Source organism: Danio rerio, chromosome 10, assembly GCF_049306965.1.
Source record: "Danio rerio strain Tuebingen ecotype United States chromosome 10, GRCz12tu, whole genome shotgun sequence".
Lineage (NCBI taxonomy): Eukaryota > Metazoa > Chordata > Actinopteri > Cypriniformes > Danionidae > Danio > Danio rerio.
Window position 1 is genome coordinate 41,927,767 of NC_133185.1, and position 25,079 is coordinate 41,952,845.

A 25,079-nucleotide genomic window follows, 5' to 3' on the forward strand; every position below is an offset into this window, starting at 1 on the left:
AGTAGTAGTAGTGGTAGTAGTAGTAGTTGTTGTAGAAACAGTAGTAGTAGTTGTGGTAGTAGTAGTAGTAGTAGTGGCAGTAGTATTAGTAGTTGTGGTAGTAGTAGTAGTTGTTGTTGTGGTAGTAGTAGTAGTTGTGGGAACAGTAGTAGTATTAGTAGTTATTGTTGTGGTAGTAGTAGTAGTTGTTGTAGGAACAGTATTGGTAGTAGTGTAGTAGTTGTGGTAGTAGTAGTAGTAGCAGTAGTATTAGTAGTTGTGGTAGTAGTTGTGGTTGTTGTAGTAGTAGTAGTTGTTGTTGTAGGAACAGTAGTAATAGTAGTTGTGGTAGTAGTAGTAGTTGTTGTAGTAGTAGTTGTGGTGGTAGTAGTAGTAGCAGTAGTATTAGTAGTTGTGGTAGTAGTTGTGGTTGTAGTAGTAGTAGTTGTGGTGGTAGTAGTAGTAGTAGTAGTTGTGGTAGTAGTAGTAGTTGTTGTGGTGGTAGTAGTAGTAGTAGCAGTAGTATTAGTAGTTGTGGTTGTAGTAGTAGTAGTAGTTGTGGTGGTAGTAGTAGTAGTAGTTGTTGTTGTTGTAGGAACAGTAGTAATAGTAGTTGTGGTAGTAGTAGTAGTAGTTGTTGTAGGAACAGTAGTAGTAGTTGTGGTAGTAGTAGTAGTTGTTGTAGGAACAGTAGTAGTAGTTGTGGTAGTAGTAGTAGTAGTAGTAGTAGTAGTAGTAGTAGTAGTGGCAGTAGTATTAGTAGTTGTGGTAGTAGTAGTAGTTGTTGTTGTGGTAGTAGTAGTAGTTGTAGGAACAGTAGTAGTAGTTGTGGTAGTAGTAGTAGTTGTGGTAGTAGTAGTAGTAGCAGTAGTATAAGTAGTTGTGGTTGTAGTAGTAGTAGTTGTGGTAGTAGTAGTAGTAGTAGTAGTAGTTGTGGAAGTAGTAGTAGTAGCAGTAGTATAAGTAGTTGTGGTTGTAGTAGTAGTAGTTGTGGTGGTGGTAGTAGTAGTAGTAGTAGTTGTTGTAGAAACAGTAGTAATAGTAGTTGTGGTAGTAGTAGTAGTTGTTGTAGGAACAGTAGTAGTAGTAGTGGTAGTAGTAGTAGTTGTTGTAGAAACAGTAGTAGTAGTTGTGGTAGTAGTAGTAGTAGTAGTAGTGGCAGTAGTATTAGTAGTTGTGGTAGTAGTAGTAGTTGTTGTTGTGGTAGTAGTAGTAGTTGTGGGAACAGTAGTAGTATTAGTAGTTATTGTTGTGGTAGTAGTAGTAGTTGTTGTAGGAACAGTATTGGTAGTAGTGTAGTAGTTGTGGTAGTAGTAGTAGTAGCAGTAGTATTAGTAGTTGTGGTAGTAGTTGTGGTTGTTGTAGTAGTAGTAGTAGTAGTAGTTGTTGTTGTAGGAACAGTAGTAATAGTAGTTGTGGTAGTAGTAGTAGTTGTTGTAGTAGTAGTTGTGGTGGTAGTAGTAGTAGCAGTAGTATTAGTAGTTGTGGTAGTAGTTGTGGTTGTAGTAGTAGTAGTTGTGGTGGTAGTAGTAGTAGTAGTAGTTGTGGTAGTAGTAGTAGTTGTTGTGGTGGTAGTAGTAGTAGTAGCAGTAGTATTAGTAGTTGTGGTTGTAGTAGTAGTAGTAGTAGTAGTTGTGGTGGTAGTAGTAGTAGTAGTAGTTGTTGTTGTAGGAACAGTAGTAATAGTAGTTGTGGTAGTAGTAGTAGTAGTTGTTGTAGGAACAGTAGTAGTAGTTGTGGTAGTAGTAGTAGTTGTTGTAGGAACAGTAGTAGTAGTTGTGGTAGTAGTAGTAGTAGTAGTAGTAGTAGTAGTAGTAGTGGCAGTAGTATTAGTAGTTGTGGTAGTAGTAGTAGTTGTTGTTGTGGTAGTAGTAGTAGTTGTGGGAACATTAGTAGTAGTAGTAGTTGTTGTTGTTGTTGTGGTAGTAGTAGTAGTAGTAGTAGTAGTAGTAGTAGTAATCATTGTAGTAGTAATTGTTGTAGTAACAGTAGTAGTAGTTGTAGTAGTCGTAGTAACAGTAGTAGTAGTTGTGGTAGTAGTAGTCATTGTAGTTGTGGTAGTAGTTGTAGTAACAGTAATAGTGGTATTTGAGGTAGTAGTAGTCATTGTGGTGGGAGCAGTAGTAGTAGTTGTTGTAGTAACAACAGTACAACACATGCGCTCATGTTTATTTATTTATTTTATTCTGGGAGGAGTAGAATGTACATATGTGGCTTCAACTAGATGCATTTAGATCTGTTCACTTTCCTCTGGAAACTACCTCCTGGAGTTGTCCTATTAATCGGATATATATCTGCCTTAAATGCATTTCGGAGGGCATTTACACCTGGCCATATCATGATCTGAAAAACACATGAAGTGACCAGGTGTAAACAGCCCATATGTGTATATAGAATTCAGAAAACCTTGCTATTAGCAACACTGGGGTGGTTATGTAAGCTTCAGCAGCAATTTATTGCTTTGTGCTCCCACTACTGCACACAAATCATCCAAGACACTAAATGTGATTAAATTCCTTGATATACTTCAAATTGAGAAGTAAAAAGCAGTAAAAACACCATTGCAACACCTTAATGAACATCCAGATGCCATCCATGCAGCTATTAAGAAACATCTGGTCATAGCAATATGGATATGTTTAGATAAGAGTTTATTAGCACTATGACAGCATATGAGGTCATTTAAATGTGACTGATGTGGTAGTTTGATTACCATAAATAATGAGAAGACTATGTAGATTTAACTATGTGGGACTATTTTTGAAATGAATCCTTTTCTTCACATGACACAGTGATGTTGCAGTGCAGAATAAGCTTTTTTTTTCATGAGTACGCATCATATCTTTTTAATTTTCCCAGCAAAGCAGCCTGAGAAGTTATACATACATTTAGTATTCACATGAAGCAGAGCATTTAACTCATGACCCTATAAATATGCAGAAAGAACTGATAAGAATATCTTGTTTATATGAGCCTGAAGAGACAGGCAAGACTTTTAAATTTCTTTGTACACTTACGAAATTTCAATGTTAAGTGTAGAGGAGGCAGTAATGACACTTTGGTGCCCTTGAGAGACAAAGATGTGCAAGAGGGACGCTTCTTTTGATCTGCATATGATAAACGTGTTAGATGAGAAAGTACTGACCTGAATCTCAATGCCATAACCCAGATACACCGTAACCAGGCAGGTGCAATGCATGTGGGAATCAAATGAGGCATCCGGAGGGAGCTCAATATAACCCTCAGCGTCTGTGAAGTTCATATCGCACTGAGCTGGAAAAGAAAGACACAGAGAGGAAAGGGCAGCATTTTTAACAGTCACCCATAACTGCTGTCTGAGGTTGGGTGGCTGTGCATTAACCCTCTATTAGCTGAGGTCAGTGCACTGTCAGAGAGTTCACCAGCTTTCTTCTGTATCTATCCATGTCTGCTGTATCCACCCATTCACATTTATATCTATCTGTCACTGTATCTTATATAGAAAGCAACTAGGCTTGGGCGGTATCCAAATTTTGATACCATCAAACCTTCTCTTTATTTTACCTCGGTATCCGGTATTACCGTGCATAATACAAAAAATGATGACGTAAGGCTCAGACAGCGTCACCAAACTGTTGGCTTGTGCCTAAACCATTCAGAAACTGAATACCGTATATGCGAGGTTAGGTTTGCAGTCACCTGTTTGTCTTGTTTGTATTAGAAATCTGCGCGGGGCGCTGTCTCTTCTTCACACACAAGCACGCACACACACACAGAGGGAGAGAGAGAGAGAGAGACAGCACCGAGCGACGCAAAGCACCGCTCTCTCTCTCTCTCTCTCTCTCTCTCTCTCTCTCATATTTACACACACACTCTCCCTTCTCATTCATCGAATCCCGAAAAACTGCCAAACTGCAGGTCACTTTGTATGCGACTCACCATCTTACCTCTCTCTCTGTTCTCCACATTGTCCCATGATGACAATCACCCATACGCATTTGTAGGCATTAAATAAATAATATTTATTATTTAACACTTGTCTCCTATTCAAGTGCATTGTTTTTTTATGACAGTATAACGGTATTGAAACTGACACCGTTGCTATCTTTAGATCCCGCGGCATACCATAATATACCGTATTACCGCCCAAGCCTAATATCAACCTATTAATATATAGCATTATGTATGGAACAATATCTTTCTCGACATTAGAGTTGTTAAAACTGTTTTTTTGTCTGTCCATATCATTATATCTCTCCATTCATCCATAATTATCCATCCATCCATCCATCAATCTCTCTATCATCCATATCTCTCTATTGTCTCAATTCACTGCTACACATCCAATTATCCAAATCACAGCATATCTATACATTCACATACCTACACATCTCTCCATCCATCCATCCCTCATCCATATCTCTCCATCCATCCATATCCATACATACATCCATCCATCCTTACATATCCATACATCCATCCACCTATCAGTACATCCATCCATCTCTCAGCCATATCTCTCCATTCATCCATCCATCCATCTCTCTATCATCCATATCTCTCTATCGTCTAACAGTTCATTGCTACACATCCAACCATCCACATCAAAACACATCCATACATTCACATCCCTACGCATCCGTCTATCCCTACATATCTGCACATCCATCCATCTCTACATATCTGTACATCCATCCATCCCTACATATCTGCACATCCATCCATCCTTACATATCTGCACATCCATCCATCCCTACATATGTATCCATCCATCCATCTCTCATACATTTCTCTCCATCCGTCCAAATCCATACATCCGTCCACATATCCAAACATCCATCCATCCCGACATATCCGTACATTCATCCATCCCTACATATACATCCATCCGTACATCCATCCATCCCTACATATCTTTACATCCATCCACATATCTGTACATATATCAGTACATACATTCATCCTTACATATCTGTACATCCATCCATCCATCCATCCCTCATCAATATCTCTCCATCCATATCCATACATTCATCCATACTTACCCATCCATATCCATACATCCATCTTTACAAATCCCTACATCCATCCCTACATATACATCCATCCTTCTCTACATATCCATCCATCCATCCATCCGTACATCCATCCATCCTTACAAATCCATCCATCCATCCTTCCATCCATCCATCCATCCTTCCTTGCATATCCAAAACATATCCATCCATCCTTACATCCATCCCTGCATATCCATTTGTCCATCCATTTCTACACATCCATTCGTCTATCCCTCCATATCCATTCCTCCAAATCCATCCATCCATCCATCCATCCCTCCATATTCATCTATCCATATCTACACTTCTCTCTATTATCTGTTATCATATAAACGTACCTGGAGTTATCTCAGACAAGTATCCGGGTGTGGTTTTCTCTTCTGGCCTTCGTTGTTCTTTCTTAGGTGATGTTGACAGAAACAATGGTGGCAATGTAGTTTCTTTGCTGAAGGCCTTCCTTGTCATTGTGGTGAGAGTTGTCTTTTGACTGGTTCTTGTGGGAGTGTTAGTTGGAGCGGTGGGGTTTGTGAGAGGTTGAGAGGTAATTAGCATCTTCTCCGATGCTCTACTATGGCTTTTGCTGGACTGTCTCTGTTCCACAGGCGTTGTCACAGTCATTGTCATTGTAGTTGCAAGGTCAGAGAAAGCTGCTGCATCCTCCTGAGGCACCAGATATGAATGTTCAGTGTTGGATATGGAGGTAGAGACTGTGGGTATGGTGTGGGGTACCTCTTTAAAGAAATGCTGATCTCCCTCAAAGTTCTTGGTCAGCAGAGCTGAGTGGAGTTTGAGCAATCTTAGGTTAGGGAGGACTGGTACTGCATCTGTCGTAAGCTGCTGGACGTCAGTTGGTGGCTCTTGTTTGCTGGTGAAATGGTCATACTCTCTCTCCAATTCTGATTCTCCTCCTCTCCAGGTTATTACAGTTCCATTCTCTGCAGTCAAAAGATATCAAATTTGTTTTAGCCAAATGACCAAGACAACCAACTATCTATTCATCCATCCATTCATATCAATCAATCAATTCATCATTCTATTCATCACAATCAATCAATTTATCAGGCCATTAATCCTAACTAATCTATTTATCCCGATCAATCATTTCATTCCAGTCCATCAATCCATTCCAATTAATCCATCCACCCATCCCAACCAATCCATCCATCCATCCATCCATCCATCCATCCATCCATCCATCCATCCATCCATCCATCCATCCATCCATCCATCCATCCATCCATCCATCCATTCCAATCAATCCATTCAAATTAATCCATTCATCAATCCATCCATTCATCCCAATCAATCCAGTTACCTATTCATCCCATTCCATCCATTCATCCCAGTCATTCCGTCTGTCCATCCATCCATCCATCCATCCATCCATCCATCCATCAATCCATCCCAATAAATCCATCCATTCCAATCAATCCATCCCAATCCATCCATCTATCCTAATAAATCCGTCTAAACCAATCCATCCATCCATCCATCCTTTCATCCCAATCAATCCATTTAACCCAGTCAATCTATTTATCAATACATTCATCCCGGCCCATCCATCCCAATCCATCCATTCAAATGTATCCATTAATTCACCCCAATCAATCCATTCCTCAATCTCTTCATCCATCTATCCATCCATCCATCCATCCATCCAAATTTATCCATCTGTCCCAATCAATCCATTTATAAATCCATCCATCTATTCATCCCAATTAGTCCATTCATCTATCCATTCATCCCAGTCAATCCATTCATCAATCTGTTTCTTTCCAGTCAATAAATTTATCAATCTATTTGTCAATCAATCCATCCATCCATCCATCCATCCATCCATCCATCCATCCATCCATCCATCCATCCATCCATCCATCCATCCATCCGTCCATCCATCCCAATTAATCCCTCCATCCCAAGCAATCAATCTATCTATCCATTCATCCATCCACCCCAATTAATCCACCCTAATCAATCTATCTATCCATGCATCCATCCCAATAAATTCCTCCATCCCAAGCAATCAATCCATCCATCCATCCATCCATCCATCCATCCATCCATCCATCCATTAATCCATATATCTTAAATCAATCCATCCCAATAAATCCATTTATAAATCCATCCATCCACTCATCCCAATCAATCCATTAAAAGTCCATCCATCCATCCATCCATCCATCCATCCATCCATCCATCCATCCATCCATCCATCCATCCATCCATCCATCCATCCATCCATCCATCCATCCATCCATCCATCCATCCATCCATCCATCCATCCATCCATCCATCCATCCATCCATCCATCCATCCATCCATCCATCCATCCCAGTCAATCTATTCATCAATCCATTCATCCCAGTCAATCCATTTATTAATCCATTCTTCCCAGTCAATCCATTTATTAATCCATTTATCAATTTATTCAACAATCCACCAATCCATTCAAATCCAACTAATCAATCAATCCATCCCATTTATCAATACATTCATCCATTTATTCATTCATCTCAATCAATCTATTCATTCATCCTATTCAATGTCTTCATCCATTCATGTCTTTGTTTATACACAGTGTCTACTGCTTTACACATGGAAAAACTGTTTCATTTTATTCTGCTTCTGATTTACACTTATTATTTCTGCATGACAGAACGCTTAATAAATCATTGTACAAAGTTTTGTAAAGCAATTTGAATATTCAGTTCTTGAGTGTATTATGGTAATGCCTGCCAGAGTCCCTGCAAAGTAATTATTTTATAGTTTATAAGTGACACAAGAGGTTCAATATTGCTATGATCTTCAGTGCTGAAGTACAGCAGCATCTTTCAGGGAAAAGAAAGTGTGAGGCAATTACTGAACGTCTTTCATCTGAAGATTAACACACCTCGCTAGGCAGAAGAGCTCTCGAAAGAGTTCAGAGAGAGAGAGAGAGAGACAGAGAGAGAGAGAGAGAGAGAGACAGAGAGAGAGAGAGAGAGAGAGACAGAGAGAGAGATGTATTATGACAGAAGCACTTGAGAGTATTAACAAATGTTTATGATCAACAAACTGTAATCAGAAGGACAGACCTTCTTCACTGTTGAGAGGAAGTGATTCATCCAGATAAAAAGATTCTTAAAAGCGTGTCTAATAAAAAAATATGCAAAAGTCTGTCTAATCAAAAATAGTCATTACGAGAATGTCAGAGAATCCAGTTGATCGCTCTTTGACTTTTTAAATGCATCATGCTTTTTAAACTGCATGTGTTGCCTCAGATTTTTGAGTCAAGGATTTTGAATGAACTTTCAAACAAAACATTTTTTATCATTGATAATTGGTTTGTATGATTTGGGGAATAAGGTAAAACAAAAAAGAAAACACCGTCTGAAGATCACAGAGTCTAAATTGAGAATTTAATCGCACAAAATTCGAATGATATTTTTTCCTGTGGAATGTGAAAGTTTGTCATTATCAAAATGTCAAATGTTTTCTTGGTAACATTTTATTTTGATAGTCCATTTGAGATTTAGTAGGCTGTCTGCTTAATATTAAACTGACTGTAAGAATCTTTAGAAGTAAATGTCAGCTTAAACTAACCCTAACCCCAACCCTAACCCCAAACTAACAGTCAGATGCAATGTAACTTGAATTCAACAAACGGATCATCAAAATAAATTGTGACCAAAAATTTGGGAGACTACTAGACATTTCTGAGCTTATCTGGATTTACTGGACTTTCTTAGATTTACTGGGTTTATTAAAAATTCAAATATTTGTTTTATTACTTTTAGATTTTTATTATGTCTTACAAACTTTAAATAATGTTATTCAACGAGCCCATATTATGCATTTTAAAAGGTCATAATTTGGTTTTGGGGGTCTTCAACGACAGGCTGATATGCATGCAAGGTAAAAAAATACTTTCATTGTCTTATATCAGAAATGTCTAACCTCAAGGGCCGTTGTCCAGCAAAGTTTAGTTCCAACCCCAATCAGATACACGCATCGCGTTTTCAACATGGACACTATATGTCTTTGCTGATATTCCTTTAATAACAAACGGCCGGCAAATCCCATGTTGCAGTGTTGTTTATTGTATTAATCATCAGAGAAATGACAGGAACAAACAGCACAAGGTTGGCTATAGTGTGGTACTCGGTAGGTAGCATTAGAAAAATGTGTGTATAGACTATCCTGTCACAAAATGCAGTGAAAATCCTACAGGACGGTAATAGTTTGATGAAGGTGTACACATGCTTACACTCAGAGAGCCACAGTTACAGAGGATCTTTCAGTCCATAATTCATTCATTCATTTTCTTGTCGGCTCAGTCCCTTTATTAATCCGGGGTCGCCACAGCGGAATGAACCGCCAACTTATCCAGCAAGTTTTTACACAGCGGATGCCCTTCCAGCCGCAACCCATCTCTGGGAAACATCCACTCACACATTCACACACACACGTGTACTCATACACTACGGACAATTTAGTCTACCCAATTCACCTGTACCACATGTCTTTGGACTGTGGGGGAAACCGGAGCAACTTGGAGGAAACCCACGCGAACGCAGGGAGAACATGCAAACTCCACACAGAAACGCCAACTGAGCCGGGGCTCGAACCAGCGACCCAGCGACCTTCTTGCTGTGAGGTGACAGCACTACCTACTGCGCCACTGCTTCGCCTCAGTCCATAATATTGTACTATAATATTGTAGTGAGATTACCGTACTGTTAACTTAGTAACTCAATCATTTTGACTAAGGTGTGTCTTTAAAAACTGAAAGAGTACTGCTGACGATACAAACTAACTTTGTCATCTGAATAAAAAAACAATGAACACCGACCACACACACTTACCAAATACGTAGAGACAGGACAATCAAGAACAACTGGAGCCATGTCAGTTTTTAAAGGAAATGATCAGCGAATCCGGATTTCACCATTTCCAGATGCGAAAATCTTTTGGGTAAAAAATGTTTCTCACCAAAATATTTCTGTCACTTGCATTGTTATCCACATGTGAGTCCAGCTGCGCTCTCATAGCGGAGAAATAAAAACAAAACCTTTGTTGCAGAACATTTATAAACAACACATGTCTCCAAATTCTAGTTCTTCCACTTGTTTTGGCAACACAATGCCGTCTCTCTCTGCCGTCTGAACACTGTAACAGGTAAAAACTTTCTTCGAAGCTATCATGCATATAATGAAGTTGCACCTCTTTCACAATAGAGCACGCTGATTGGTTCGAACCAAGTCTTTCTCATGAATTAATGCAGCACACTCAGAGGCGTCACAATGTACTTGCAGGTAGAGACATCCAGTCCCCACGATGGATTAAACGCAATGATCTAATCACCATTTATGCAACTTAAAATTTGTTTAAACCAGAAGAACAAATTGGCTCAAAATAATGCAAAAAACAACCTATTTTCACTTTTTAGCTAAATATATGTCTTATATATGTGTTTTTAGCAGCGTGGGACACATATATCATATCATTGTCATATATCCATAGTCAGTTTATGCATAGGAACATTAATATTAAAAACTAAAGTATCTAACATTTCCACCATTTCTACGTATGTTGGCATCTCTCCTCTTTACTGTATTGAGATATTTGTGATATTTCACTGAGGTGTGAAGGAAATCCTTTTGTTTTCCCTTTAGCAATCCAAAAAAAAAAAAAAAAACTGCTTCTGCGACAACAACATCTGGAGCTGTTTTTTTTTTTCTGTCAGCAAGTGCTTCCATTATTGAGACGTGTGCGAAAAAACGCTGCATTGAACTGCTGTCAGATCATCCGTCTCTTTATAATCATTCCTGCAGGATTATACAGCAGATATCCACTGGGACTTTAGCACTGTCTGGCTTTGGAAAAAATTCAACTGCAGAAGCACAGACTGGATTTTGTTAATACAAACTATAAGTGACAGTACACTTATTCATACAGATTTATTTTATTTAATTTTTTTTGTTGTTTAGGATACTTTATCTAATACCATATACATGGCTTAAAATGACTACACAGTAATTCTAACAAATCAATATTAATTGATTCATGTCCCCGATTCTTTCGCTTGCTAAGAAAATGAGTGGTGTTCTCTAAATATTTGCACAATGTTAGCCTATATATGAAATTCTACCCAGCCTGTTGGTAATGTTTTAACTATTTAACATGTATGTTGAAATACTTACCGGCCACTTTATTAGGTACACCTTACTAGTATCGGGTTGGACCCCTTTTTGCCATCAGAACTGCCTTAATACTTTGTGGCAAAGATTCAACAAGGTACTGGAAATATTCCTCAGAGATTTTGGTCCATATTGACACGATAGCATCCCGCAGTTGCTGCAGATTTGTCGGCTGCATATCTATGATACGAATCTCCCATTCCACCACATCCCAAAGGTGCTGTATTGGATTGAGATCTGGTGACTGTGGAGGTCATGCCACGTTCAAAGTCACTTAAATCACCTTCTGTCCCCATTCTGTTGCTTGGTTTAAAATTCAGCAGATGGTCTTGACCATGTTTACATGAATAAATGCATTGAGTTGCTGCCATGTGATTGGCTGATTAGAAATTTGAGTTAACGAGCAGGTGTGCCTAATAAAGTAGCCAGTAAGTGTAAATATATATTACAAACAAGTTATGAAAGCCATGCTTGTAAATGAACAAATTTCAGCAAAGATTTGGAGTAGAACGATTATTTTAGTATTAAATTAAGATGCTAATAATCTTGCAATTAACATGTTTCAATAATTTATTAATCTTTCAGAAAGTTTTTAGTGTTGATTATTTAAATATTATTAGGAAGTGAACTTAATAGTTTGACGTGTTAATTTAAGCCTTATAGTAATAGAGTACAGCATTAGATGTAAAGATAGATTCTTATCCTTGAGGGAAAAATAAATCATTCATTTTTTTTACATTCAAAGCTACATTTTTAGGCAAACAACAAACCAAAAAAATCTAATCTAAAAAGCTATGCTAAAAACCAAACCTAAAAACCAAACTGAAGTATCAAACCATCCTTTTACACCCCTGATGCAAACACAAAGTGCCCTGGTTTGTGCATTATCTCTAAATACGGCAGGTCTAAAAGGGACAGTTGACTTAAAGTTTTAAAATGAACTGTCATTATTTAATTACCTACATTTAGTTCACAGCTTATTCCCAAGCTCTCAAGTCTCAAAATCCTGTTAATTTTACACAAACAAAATGAAAATCATTTGATATGAAAGAACATGACTGTGAGCAATTTATTTATTTAAGGCAATCTACTACTTTAAAGTGCTTTGTGACAACCAAAGATTATAATCACGTGTTTTTTTTCGTTCATAATACATCCTACACAAGTCCTAAGAAGATTGTAAACCCCAGAAGAGCATTCAAACAGCATGAGATCTCGAGTGTTTTTTTAACTCCCTAATTAGGGAACTAGATGACAGTGTGTTCTAACAGGATGTGGTTTGGCGGCACAATGAAGACAGAGATAAAAAAAGAACATCACAGGCACAGACTGTAAACAGGGGACGAATTCTAAAGGGATCAGAGATTTGGAGACCAGCGCACAGTCAAACTCTCAGCGGGAGCTACTGCTCTGCTTTATTATTGGATGTCATCAGCTTGTAGTGCATGGTGTGCCAGTGAATGCCGGTGGAAGGACGAATTAAGATAATCAGCTGTGGATTGTAGTTGGGTTTTTTTGGCGGAAAAAAAGTTGTTGGGTCAGAAAGCTGAATATCTATTTGGCGCATTGAAAACTTGCAATGTCTTATTGGTGCTTATTCAGCCATCACAAATTGCTGTAATTGAAGCAGCGCTAAGGGGAAAAGAATATGCAATATAAAGGGATAGTTCACACAAAAGCTGTTTATTCACAGTCAAGTGATTCTAAACCTTTATGAATTTCTTTCTAAACCATTGGCATCAATAAATGCCATGAAAATCAATGGTTTTTTTCCTCCCCAAACATTATTCAGTATATATTTCTTTGTGTACTCACAGAAGTAAGACATTGATAAGGTTTAGAACAAGTGGAGGAGTTAATGATGGCAGAATTTCCATTTTGGGGTGAACTGTCCCTTTAAGTGGCTTTAATACTGATAAACAGAAGCCTCTGAATGGAAAACAGACATTTTTTACAAATGTGTTTTGATTGAAACTTTTTAGTGCAAAAACATTTCAGAAAATTACATTGAGGAAAAAGATCATATCTATCATACATGTAGTTTGGATTTGAATTCTGACCCCACATGAAAAATACAATAAAAATAATAATAATAGTAAATAAAATTAAATTGTAATAAAAACAAATAAAAAAATTATAACATGATAAAATACAATGGTATATTACAAAAGGCATATTACATTTTTTTTTTTTGAGTCTAACAGACAAGCTTTTAGTCTTAGAGGTTCCTAGATAATCAAAGAAAGGGTTCTAGGTCTGATAAAATAGAAAAGGTATGTTCTTCATAGCTATGGAGAAAGCCTCAAGTGTTGCATACTGCAAGCAGCCTTTGATTTAAACTGGGTGGTTCTTCAATAATCCACTTTACATTGATATATTTCCCAGCAAAGTAAACAAGTGTGTAGAAGGTCTCCTGAAAATTAAAAGGTATATCATCACTAGCTATGTTTCCATCCACCTATTTTTATGCATTTTGCATATGTGCATAAAAAAACAGTGGAAACGCCATGATGCGCATAAAAAAAAAATGCTCATAACTGAGTACGATAAACTTTTTATTTGATAAGAAAAGATGCACATAAATTACAATGGAAATGCTTTTATTGCACAAATTCCAGTATGCGCATTAAAAAAGGTCATGTGATTTTGTGATAAGAGGTCATGTGATGATAAAAATGTGTGCGAATGGATAATCCAGCAGGCTGAGCACATTGTAAAACATCTGAACTGTTGTTTTGGTCATTCTAAAACGCTTTACCGTTTCAGTATTAGTGTTACTGTGGTATTAATGACCTCCAGAATCAAGGTATGTCTGTGCTCCGCATCTCAAGCCTTTAAATGCCACTGTGTGTCAGGATTGTCTTCTGAGGCGCAAGCTATTTATCAAATAAAGAAAAGATTGACGTAGCTTCTCTTATCGCAGCAAATTCTGTTTTTACTGTTGATTTTTGGCACTAGATAATCAGAAAGTAACTATTTTGTTCGCTTTGACTCGTTGCATGGAAACTCTGCTTTATTCGCAAGTCCTTTATGCGATAATCTAGTTTTGCGCATAAAGTTAATTCGCATTTTTGGATGGAAACATCCAGTAAGCAAGTCTTTGCACCCAATTGAAATATACATTTAAAGATGGCGTTGAGCTGCAGTCTAATCAAGTCCTAGAAATGCGGTATAGGAAGACAACTCCACATACAATGATAGAAAGTCTAGAAATCTAATGTCCGATTTACATTTCACACACAGCTCAGACAGACCTGGAGTCATTTTATGTCTAACCTCAGATGTAATAAACTATGTAAAATTTTGAATTTGTCTTTCCCAAGCAGAATTTGAAGCTAACACACTAAGAGGATTGCTACACAGATCCAGTCAGGAATCATTGTCAATTACACTACGCAAATCAGCTTCCCATTTACACTTAAGTGAGTCAAGGTTATTAGTTTTAATATTACAACGGGTGTTATAGAAACGCTGTGTGATACATTTGACCTGCTTATCAATGACCAGATGTGATTAAACTGGGGAAATACAAAATTCTCCAGGGAAAACATACATTTAAAGATGAAGTATGGAACTTCTAGTTGAGCTAAACTGAACTAGGACCATTTAATGAAAAAAAATCTATATATTTTTATTAGTTTATGGACTTCACGCATGCTAAAATGGGTAGCCTTACTATCAATAAAAGTATTATAGTTACTAAAATTTATGTAAAACATAAACTAAAATAAAAAAAGATAATTTAAACTTCAAATTAGTGTTGTCACGATACTGGAATTCAGTACCAATCAGTAAATTCCAGCAGTGAGTTTGCGGCCAATCACAGTCCAGTGTTTCCTCTAGGATTTTTTCCAGCTGTGGCGGCAGGTCGTTTTTTTTTATTACACAGATCTACCGCTGGCGCCATTTCAATGACAAATGTCGTGAGCGCAGTATTAGAAGTCGAGATCGCATTTATGTAATAGCCTACAGCATGCGGATCTCTTGCTTGCACATCGATTTCCTCTGCTCGTGCACAAAACTTTTTGCACACCCCCTTAAATATAAGCCGCTTCAAGAGCGCGCACCGTGCAGATCTTGTGCGCTCTCAAATAAATGCTGAAGTGCGATTTAGTGCGTTTATGTAACAAGTATGTCTTCAGCATTTATTAGATTTGCTAGGAATATTAATGAATGTCCCCCTAATAAACCTACAGAGCGATATTAATGTGCCCTGAAGTAAAGTGAAACGGCTATACGTTGTGTTTGCTGTCCTCACGCATCACGCGCCTGTTAGTCAGCGAGTCAGCACGTAACCTAAAAGGGTTAAACAAATGACGCACAGCACTACTACGGTTAAGTTCAGAGAAGTTCGCACTGTTATAATTCACTTACCCTTTAATACGTTTTGGTGCGATTATCACCTAATATTAAAAAAATAAAACGTTTTGAATGAGAAGCTGTAATGTAGCTGTGGCGGGATGAACTTTGGCGTGGCGCCCCACCATGGAAGAATAAACCATGCAGTCATTTCTGTCGAGCACGTGAACACAATGGCAAGCCAGTGCTGTTTTTACAAACTTCAGTACCGATTGGTATCGAATTCCAGTATCGTGACAACACTACTTCAAAAACTATAATAGTATATAAATAATACAGAAAAAGAACATTTTAAAACGTTAGCTCTGTCTGCATTGAAAGGCATTACATATTAAGAAAATGTAAAAAGAAGAGAGTTTGCTTAAGCTGTACTATTATTTCTGTAAATCAAACGCTAGCAAATATTCCAGTGAAACTCGCTTCCATTGCCGACTCTGCTATTAAAATGCAACACACTCTTGCTTCTCCAAGATCATAAATCACACAATAAATCTGGGTGTGTAAACTAGATCCTTTAGAGGCCAACTGCTCACAAGCGCATCCCCACTTTCATCCTGAAATCTCTTCCCTGATATAACAAACAGCTCTAAAGGCTTTAAATAGCTGTAAATCAAGCATTGACCTCACAATCTCTCTCCTATTAAGAACACACAGAGCACATGTCACTCCAGAGTGAATCCCATTTATCAAGATGACACTTTCTGTAATGGAAGTGTGATCTGATCATTCCATTGGCAATAAACAGCGGCTCGGAAAAAAACCACACAATGTCAGACCTTCTCGTCAGATTAAAACCAGATGCTCTAGACAGACATTAATCTCTAAAGGAGGCAATTCCGCTAGGTTTTTACAGGTGGATAGACTAATCCCAATGCAACTTCTGCAAGCAAATGTCACTTCTAAAGTGCTCAATACATACAACCTATATAGGGTGAGCCTTTTACTTAGACTTAAAGGGCCATGAAACCCCCTCGTTTCAGCAGTGTGTTTTCACACCTGTACTTTGGAAAAAGTCAGAAAAGTGGGCGTGTCCAGCTCTGTTTAGGGGGGAGTGTCGGAGGAACAAAAGCGGCTTGGTATGGGAGTATCTATTTGGGCGCGCTGAATTTCAGAGTCAAAACACACACCCACAGCGGACAATGTGACTGTGTTTACATGGACATCTGTAGTCCAATTTATTTGCCAAATTATTAAATGGTGGACTTTAACTGCAGTTTGGCTCTTTCATTCAGGGAATTCATTCATGTCCCTCCCGACAAACAAGATATTTTATTCGAGGAACTGCTCTAAGCGTGTATTTTTCATGCAATGTTTGATACCGCACGGCGAATGAGAGAAAAAAAAACTCAGCATTTCCCGGAAACTTAGATACACACGGCAGGTAGCGTCAGAAAGCCGCGTGTGTTATTCCGGTCACAAAATCCAACACGAGGTTATAGTTTGGTTGTAACTGTTAGTGCTAAGTTTGTTTGATACGAATAAAATACGAACTGAATAAACAAAGAGCACTGGTCGCTCACTTACCAAATCTGTAGAGACAGGACAATCATCAGCAACTAGAGCCGCGTCTTTATTTAGAGGAGACTACAAGCGAATCTGGATTTCAGCGTTTGCAGATGAGAACAGCTCTCAGGTAAACAATAATCCTCCTTAGACACGTAAGTTATTGTTGTTGCGCGTCGCGTACACTGTAATCCACACGTGACTCTGAGCTCTCACAGAGAGAAAATGAAAACGAAACTTAACTGCAGCAAACTATAAAAGCAACACTTCACGCTTGTTTTGCCAATACAACGTGGCGTCTTTGCTGTATACACTGTGACAGTAATGAATATTAATAAAGTTGCACAATAGAGCACACTGATTGGTTTGAACCAAGCCTTACTCATGCATTAATGCAACACACTGTAAGACGTAATAAACTCTGGCACTCTGGCACAGACGCCCAGTCTGCACGCTGGAATACAGGCTATTATGTCATGACCATGACGCAGCTTCAAAAATTCGTTTCAAACAGGAAGTACGAATTTGCTTGAAATAACGCAAAAACAACCAATTTACACTTTTTAGTGAAATAAAGGTGTCCTAATAGTGTTTTTAGCAGTGTGGGACACATATACCACTGTCAACAGCTCAAAAAATGTGTTTTGGTGTTTCGTGACCCTTTAACAGTATTGGTTGGACAGTAATTTTTATGGACAGAATTTCTATGCACAGCCTTGGGTCCGAGGGGCTCTGGTTCGGGGACCACAGGATTTCATCTCTGTTATTCGCAGGTGATGTTGTTCTGTTGGCTTCATCGGACATGTACCTTCAGTAAGCACTGAGGTGGTTTGCTGCTGAGTTTGATGTGGCTGGGATGAGAATCAGCACCTCCAAGACCATGGTGCTCCACCGGAAAAGGTAGCTTGCCATCTCCAGGTTGGAGGAAAGTGCTTACCCCAGGTGGAGGAGTTCAAGTATCTTGGGGTTTTGTTTACGAATGAGGGAAGGATAATACAGTAGATTGACAGGCGGATTGGTGCAGCGGTAACAGTTATGCGGTCGATGTATCTGTCCGTTGTGGTGAAGAAAGAGCTGAGCCGAACAGCAAAGATCTTGATTTACAGGTCAATCTACTGTAGGTTCCCAACTCTCACCTATGGTTATGAGCTTTGGATTATGCAAGCGGCCAAAATGAGTTTCCTTCGCAGGGTGGCAGGGTACACCCCCTGTAGATAGAGTGAGGAGCTCTGTAAAGCTGCTCCACATTGAGAGAAGTCAGCTGTAGTGGCTCGGGCATCTGTTTTGGATGCCTCCTGGACACCTACGTAGGGAGGTGTTCCAGGCATGTCCCACCGGGAGGAGGCCTTGGGGAAGACCCAAGACATGCTGGAGGGAACATCTCTCTCGGCCGGTCTGGGAATGCCTTGGGATTTCCTAGGAGGAGCTGGAGGAAGTGTCTGGGGAGAGGGAATTCTGGGGTTCTCTCGTGAGACTGCTGCCTCCACGCCCGGGCCCCAGAAAAGCGGAAGAAAATGAATGGAGTATTGGTAGGGTTTAGGTCATTGGTTTGATATGTGATTTGTATGACAAGCCAGCTTTCTCATGGACGTGTACAAGAAGGACATGCATCTATTAGAATAAAACATATGCTAATAAGCCAATTTTAGTTTCACAAAATTGCAAACAGCACTTTCGTGGATCTGTAACTTGCAACGAAAGAGAGCAATGCATTTCACTAAAATGTATTACATATTTCAAATTAACCTAGTATGCGATTCTAGTAAAGAGAAGCTGATATTTTCTTTGTTTAATACTGCTAACCTACGGATCTAGCATATAAACAATATATATAAATGTGATATGATTTCACTGAAGAGCTATCTCTAATGCAGAGCACAGGTATTGTCAATGTTTTCTTATCCACTGTTTTCTCACTATTGTCCTTTGTCTGTTATATTGTGTTATAGAGTACAAAATGCACAGCACATATTACACTAAATAATTATTTTGCTGCTTGTTCAAACTATTTATTTTAAATTAGTTTAAACGACAAAAATCTAAAGTTGTTTTTGGAAAAACATAATTGTTTTATGCTGAATTTACTTAATTTTAAAAACGGTTAAGTTAACCTGATTTGTGTTGCGACAATATGAAAGAATTGTGTGGAACCTTGCTTTTTTTTTTTTTTTTACAGTGTAAGTTCTACCGCTGCTATCAAAAGCAATTTTTTCACTAGCATTATTCTGCTTGAAAGTTAGTTCAAACCTATTTAAAAAGCAAAATGTCACCTGAGTATATGAAGCTGACATACGCACCAAGGTCTTTTTCAGATAAACCAGCCTCTAATTGCCACATTTTTAAAATTCTAATTGCGATACGTTATTTTACATGTCAGTCAGTCCCATTATCCAAATTCAGGCTATGATTTGTTTAACATGTTTTTCCCCAGCCTGCGAGAGTCCAGCAGAGAGGCATAGAGAGCACAGAGGTGTTTAAACACTCTGAAATTGCTTTTATTCGCTTTGGCAGGCGGGTGTCAGAGTGCAGCGTGCTGCGAGTCAACATGTCTAAAAACATAAACGGACAAAACAAAGGCCCTACCTGCCCAACGGACATCAGCGGGAAGCACAATATTAGAGCTGACACTGATGGATGAAGCTTGGGGTTCTTAAAAAGATAGCAAATGTTTTGGTCTCAGGATGAAGACAGTGACCCAGTGATTTGAAAATGGATCCTTGCAGATGAAAAATCATGCCGTTTATCTGATCTCCACCTCATCTGCCAACCTACCACACATTTAACTAAAACACAGAAAGCGCTTTCTTAGTTAATGCTACTCGTTTGTGTAATGAGAGTGTAATTATTTCTCTAGTGGACAGCGAACAAACCACTAAACTGACTAAACCAGATCAATCGCTCAAGCTCAGAAAGGCAGACTTACAGACACTGGTGAATACAAATGACTAAATCATACAATGCTGTCCTTCTAAACTTCCCCAATTTCTAGTGGCATCTATATACATTTACGTTTACTCATTTGCAGATGCTTTTATTGATAGGAACTGAAAAGTGAAGATAAAAGAAGCACAAATGAGCAGAGAGTCTGTATATAAATGCTATGACATGTTTGTTTTTTTTACCCCTCTAAGTATACGGAGAGGAGAGAGAGTGTGTCCTATAGGTGGTTTGTCATGCCCACTCACATATGGAGCACACTCAGAATTGCACAATGTTTCCCAAGAAGTATGAAGTGCTGTAAGAAAGTGTCTGGTTCACATGGAGAGTAAAAGAGTTTGTCAACTACAGGTGGTTTGTCAAACCCAGTTACATGTGGAGCACACTCAGTATTGCACAACGTTTCCCAAGAAGTATGGAGGGCTGTAAGAAAGTGTCCGATTCATATGGAGAGTAAATGAGTATGTCAACTACAGGTGGTTTGTCAAGTCCACTCACATGCGAAGCACACTCAGAATTGCACGTTTCCCAAGAAGTATGGAGTGCTGAAAGAAAGTGTCTGGTTCATACGAAGAGTAAATGAGTATGTCAATTACAGTGGTCTGTTCTTCGTACCTCGCTTAAATGATCTAAAATGATTTGGCAGATCCTGGATCTGTTCATCTTATTAACTGATCTCTAGCTAATTTGGTTCTTCAAACAAGTTAGCAAATCAGATTAAAATGTCTGGACAAGCTGATCTGAGGTGGCTGCGTGTGTTGTGAAGGACAGATCTATCAATCCTTAAAATCATTATCAGCAATGCAATGATTGGCTGGTGGCACAGCAGCGTAATGACATCATCTGATTATTATTCATTTATCCATGTGAGCAAAGTTACATAAAATTAGCAGTAAATGGTTTGTTAAATATGACGAGCAATAACTTCCCACATTTGTTGTGAACTGCAGGCTTTACACTTTCATGTCAAGAATATTCATCATGTATTTCAATGCATATCAGTATATTTAGTTCCACATTTATAGAATTGTTTTATTATAGTAGCCTAGGCCTAATCATGTTTTATATATATATATATATATATATATATATATATATATATATATATATATATATATATATATATATATATATATATATATATATATATATATATATATATATATATATATATATATATGTGTATATATGTGTATATGTAAGTATGTAAGTATGTATGTATGTATGTGTGTATATATATATATATATATATATATGTGTGTGTGTATATATATATATATACTGTTTTCCCCAAGTGTATACAAGTATTTGGTACATACTTCCAGTATTATCTTTGCTTGTACTGACCCAATCTAATCCTGTTTATATGAAGTGAACCTGCTCCTACGCAGGTTTGAGCTACCAGAACTGTTGCTATGACAACATGTCTTAGATGAGTTTTGAAGAACGAAACGATCCTGGATCCAGCTAATTAAGGCCCCGTTTACACTAGTGCGTTTTAGTTTTAGAACGGCGTTTTAGAATGAAAACGATCCGTGTCCACACTCGCGTTTTACCCAGCGTTTCTGAACTGCTCTCCGTCCACACCAAAACGCTGAAAACGCACATCACGTGACCACACACACACACTTTGGCAATCGCTGGAGCCCATCTACACAGATGAAAGCTCTGCTAGTCGGACTTCTCATCAAGCATCTCCCGCTGGATCTAATCTCACTATATTTATTAAACGTGATATTTCATTCATCTTGTTGTCTTTATCTAACGACATATTCCCTGACTTTGGTCATTGGAATCTATTACTTGTTCTCAGGTAACGTGTTTTGGCTGAGCGCAAAGATAAGTTAATGATTAATGTAACCACGTACATTCTGTATATTGACTGATCGCTTGCCTTTATTTCCTATAATGTATAAACTTATTGTATGTTATACTTTAATAATGGCCATTATCGATTATTAAAACTGATATTCAGCAAAAGAGAGGGTATGTTTCGTATTTTCACTGAAATTGAAAGGAGGCAGTTGTTATCGGCTCCGTTTTGTAATAAATATCCACACAGTGAAGATGACGCTTATGCAGCACGACGCCTCAACATTTCTGCTGTCTAAGTTGCTAATATTAAAATGAAAATAGGCAGTTCCTTATATCAAGTTTACATTTTATTGTTGAGAAAGTGAAACAACGTAGCCAAGGTGATGTGAATGAAGTTATAAAGTACACTGTTCCCTGTGAAGATTGACGCGTGTCCTCGGTATAGTCTGTTTTCCATATCAAACTGAAAAGAAGAGATGCAGCCTTGATCAAACTTGCGAAGTCTGAACTTACACGGAGAAGATTCAGGACTGAACTGTGTGTTAGGCTACTTAATATTGAGGAAAAGCCCCAATCAGAGAGGCGAATGTCTGCAGCCCCGCCTCCGTTTTCAGATGTCTCCGTCTTTCCCCATCCACACTGAGACGGAGCAGCAGCGTTTTAGAATGAAAACGGCCTCTCCAGCGTTTTCAAAACGCTCCGTTTTCGGCGCTCGAGAACTCCGGCGTAGTGTGGTCGGATGGCGTAACCGTAGCAAAACTTATGCGTTTTCAAACTAAAACGCATTAGTGTAAACGGGGCCTAAGTAATCCACGTATGAAGAATGGACCCCAGGTGGTTTGTCAAGCTCACTCGCGTGTGGAGCACACTCAGAATTGCACATCGTTTCCCAAGAAGTATGGGGTGCTATAAGAAGGTGTCTTGTGCATTCGGAGAATAAAAGAGTTTGTCAACTGCCTAGAGCACTCCGAATTGTACAATATTTTTTAAGAAGTGTGAAGTGCTGTAAGAAAGTGTCTGGTGCATTCTGAGAGTAAAAGAGTTTGTCAAATACAGGTGGTTTGTCAAGCCCACTCATCTGTGGAGCAGACTCTGAATTGCACAATGCTTTCAAAGAAGTATTGAGTGCTGTAAGAAAGTGTCTGGTGCATTCTGAGAGTAAAAGAGTGTCAACTACAGGTGGTTTGTCAAGCCCACTCACCTGCGAAAAGCACACTCAGAACTGCAAGATGCTTTAGCTAGGTACTAGTATACTTCTAGAATACTCCGATAAGAAGAGATTTTTGTTCATATTAACTTGAATGCATCACACAGTTGCTGCAGATTTGTCAGCTGCACTCTACTCTACTAGACTGAGTTCTGGTGACTGTGGAGGATATTTGACATGCCGTGTTATCTTGCCGGAAGCAGCCATCATAGGTAGGCTGTGGTATTTAAAGGATTAGTTCACTTCCAGAACATCTAGGATGAAGGGAGTGGGTAAATTGTCGGGATATTTTTGTTCTGGAATTGAACTAATCCTTTAAACAATACTCTGTTGGGATTAAGGGGCCAAAGTCTGCCAAGGAAAACATCCACCACACTACTATACCACCAGGAGCGTGAACTTTCAGTGCATGGCAAGATATGTTCATCCTTTCATCCCCACAATTTGTGGGTCTGTGTGCTATGTTCCGGTATGTTATGTTATGACGTGTGCAAGAGTGGGTGTGTCTGTTTACCTTTTCATGGTAGCGTGCATTCTGTTCAGCTGACCTAATCAGCGGGCCCCAGCTGATGCCTGATTTTGCAGGCTACATAAACTGTCTTTTATGCTTTTCTTCATTTAAATTAGTTTTATTGGGTTTTGGAATTTAATAGATTATTTAATTGATCATTTAATCTAAAAATCTGAACAATGTTTATTGAGTTAATGATTGGAAAATCAGTGTCAGTTGATAAAGAAAATTAATGTAAGGGCATTCTACTATACACCTCTTTTCAGTTGTAGCAAGTGGTTATTTTAGTAGCCCTGTTGCCTTTCTATCAGCTGAACCAATCCGGTTATTCATCTTGGACCTCATGCATTAAGGCATTTTCACTCAATGAATATTTTCTGTAAGATGGTTTTAAGTGAAAATCCCAGTATCAGCAGTATTTGTAATACCAGCCTTATACATTCAAAGTGAATGAAAATGCCTCCCATTCCAATTCTGATGCTCTGTTTGTACTTTAGCAAATTGTCTTCTACATGACTAAATGCATTGAGTTGTTGCCATGTGATGCATTAAAAGATTAGTACACCTAAAAATGTAAAACCTTATTAATTGCTCATGTGGTTCCAATCCCCAGAGGCTTCCGCTCATCTATAGAGCAGAAATGAAGAGATTTTATGGCTTGTTTCCACTGACTGGTACAGTAAGGTATGGTTCGGGTCGGTACGGGTCACCTTTATCAGGCTTGCGTTTCCAACACAAAGGGTACCCTTTTTGGTGGGCGTAGTGTATGACAAAGTTTTAAGTTTTACAGTAAGGCTGTACCGGTTGTTCACATATCATAATGAGTAGCACTTCTCACAAAACAGATGCTTTATACACATAAATACTTGTCTATAAATATTTATTACTAACTTTTCTATGAACAGGAGTTGATTATAACTGCAGATCAATGACAGTGCAAAATAGGCTACTGTAACGTCTGTAATTATAGAAAATAAATACATAAATGCAACATATATGAACACATACAGCCCCTTACAGTCTACGATATATGATTAATTACAGAAAAACTGCACGCATCATACATTTAGTACTTTTTTGAGTTCAAAAACACACGCAATGGAGCCCACAGTCAGCGCAAACCTCTCATCTGTGTCTGTATTCTTCACCAGCCAATGCAAACTCTGTTAGAGAGTCTTTGTCATTCCCAGTTCATAATAGTCCAAAAGGCAAAGGTAAACATGGCAGTTTGTTCATGATTCAGGTTCTTAAACACTTTTGCTCCTGTGTTTTGCCAGATTTCTCCTTTTTTCTGCGCTTTACTCTTGCGCTTGTTCTTTTCTTTCTGAATGGATCAGATGACTGAGACACTTCAAAAATTACGTAACGTTACACTTTTTTATCATCAGCTCAAGAAGTTTGTTATATGAAATATAGACGCGATCGCATGCTCCCGGAAGAAAGCGAATACCGCTCGCACTTTTAGACGAGCTCGTAAAGCAACAACAGGACACGGCAGATTTTGTTCTTCTTTGCATTGTTTCTGTTCATCAAGACGACGACACGGTTCGTTT

General features: G+C 38.5%; 1 protein-coding gene across 4 annotated transcripts in view; it reads right to left on the reverse strand.

The window, feature by feature from the left end:
* sez6a (seizure related 6 homolog a) overlaps positions 1–25,079 on the reverse strand; it is a 105,107-nt gene that overhangs the window by 43,524 nt on the left and 36,504 nt on the right. For 2 of the 4 annotated variants that reach the window (XM_073915076.1, XM_073915075.1), the window contains exons 2-4: positions 5,745–5,950; positions 5,354–5,675; positions 3,125–3,252 (exon numbers count right to left, since the gene is read on the reverse strand). In XM_073915076.1, the coding sequence (XP_073771177.1) occupies positions 3,125–3,252; positions 5,354–5,675; positions 5,745–5,950 (656 nt within the window). Of the gene's footprint in view, positions 1–3,124; positions 3,253–5,353; positions 5,951–25,079 lie in introns of all 4 variants that reach the window. The other 2 variants (XM_005169184.6, XM_001919935.9) reach the window with 1 other exon arrangement.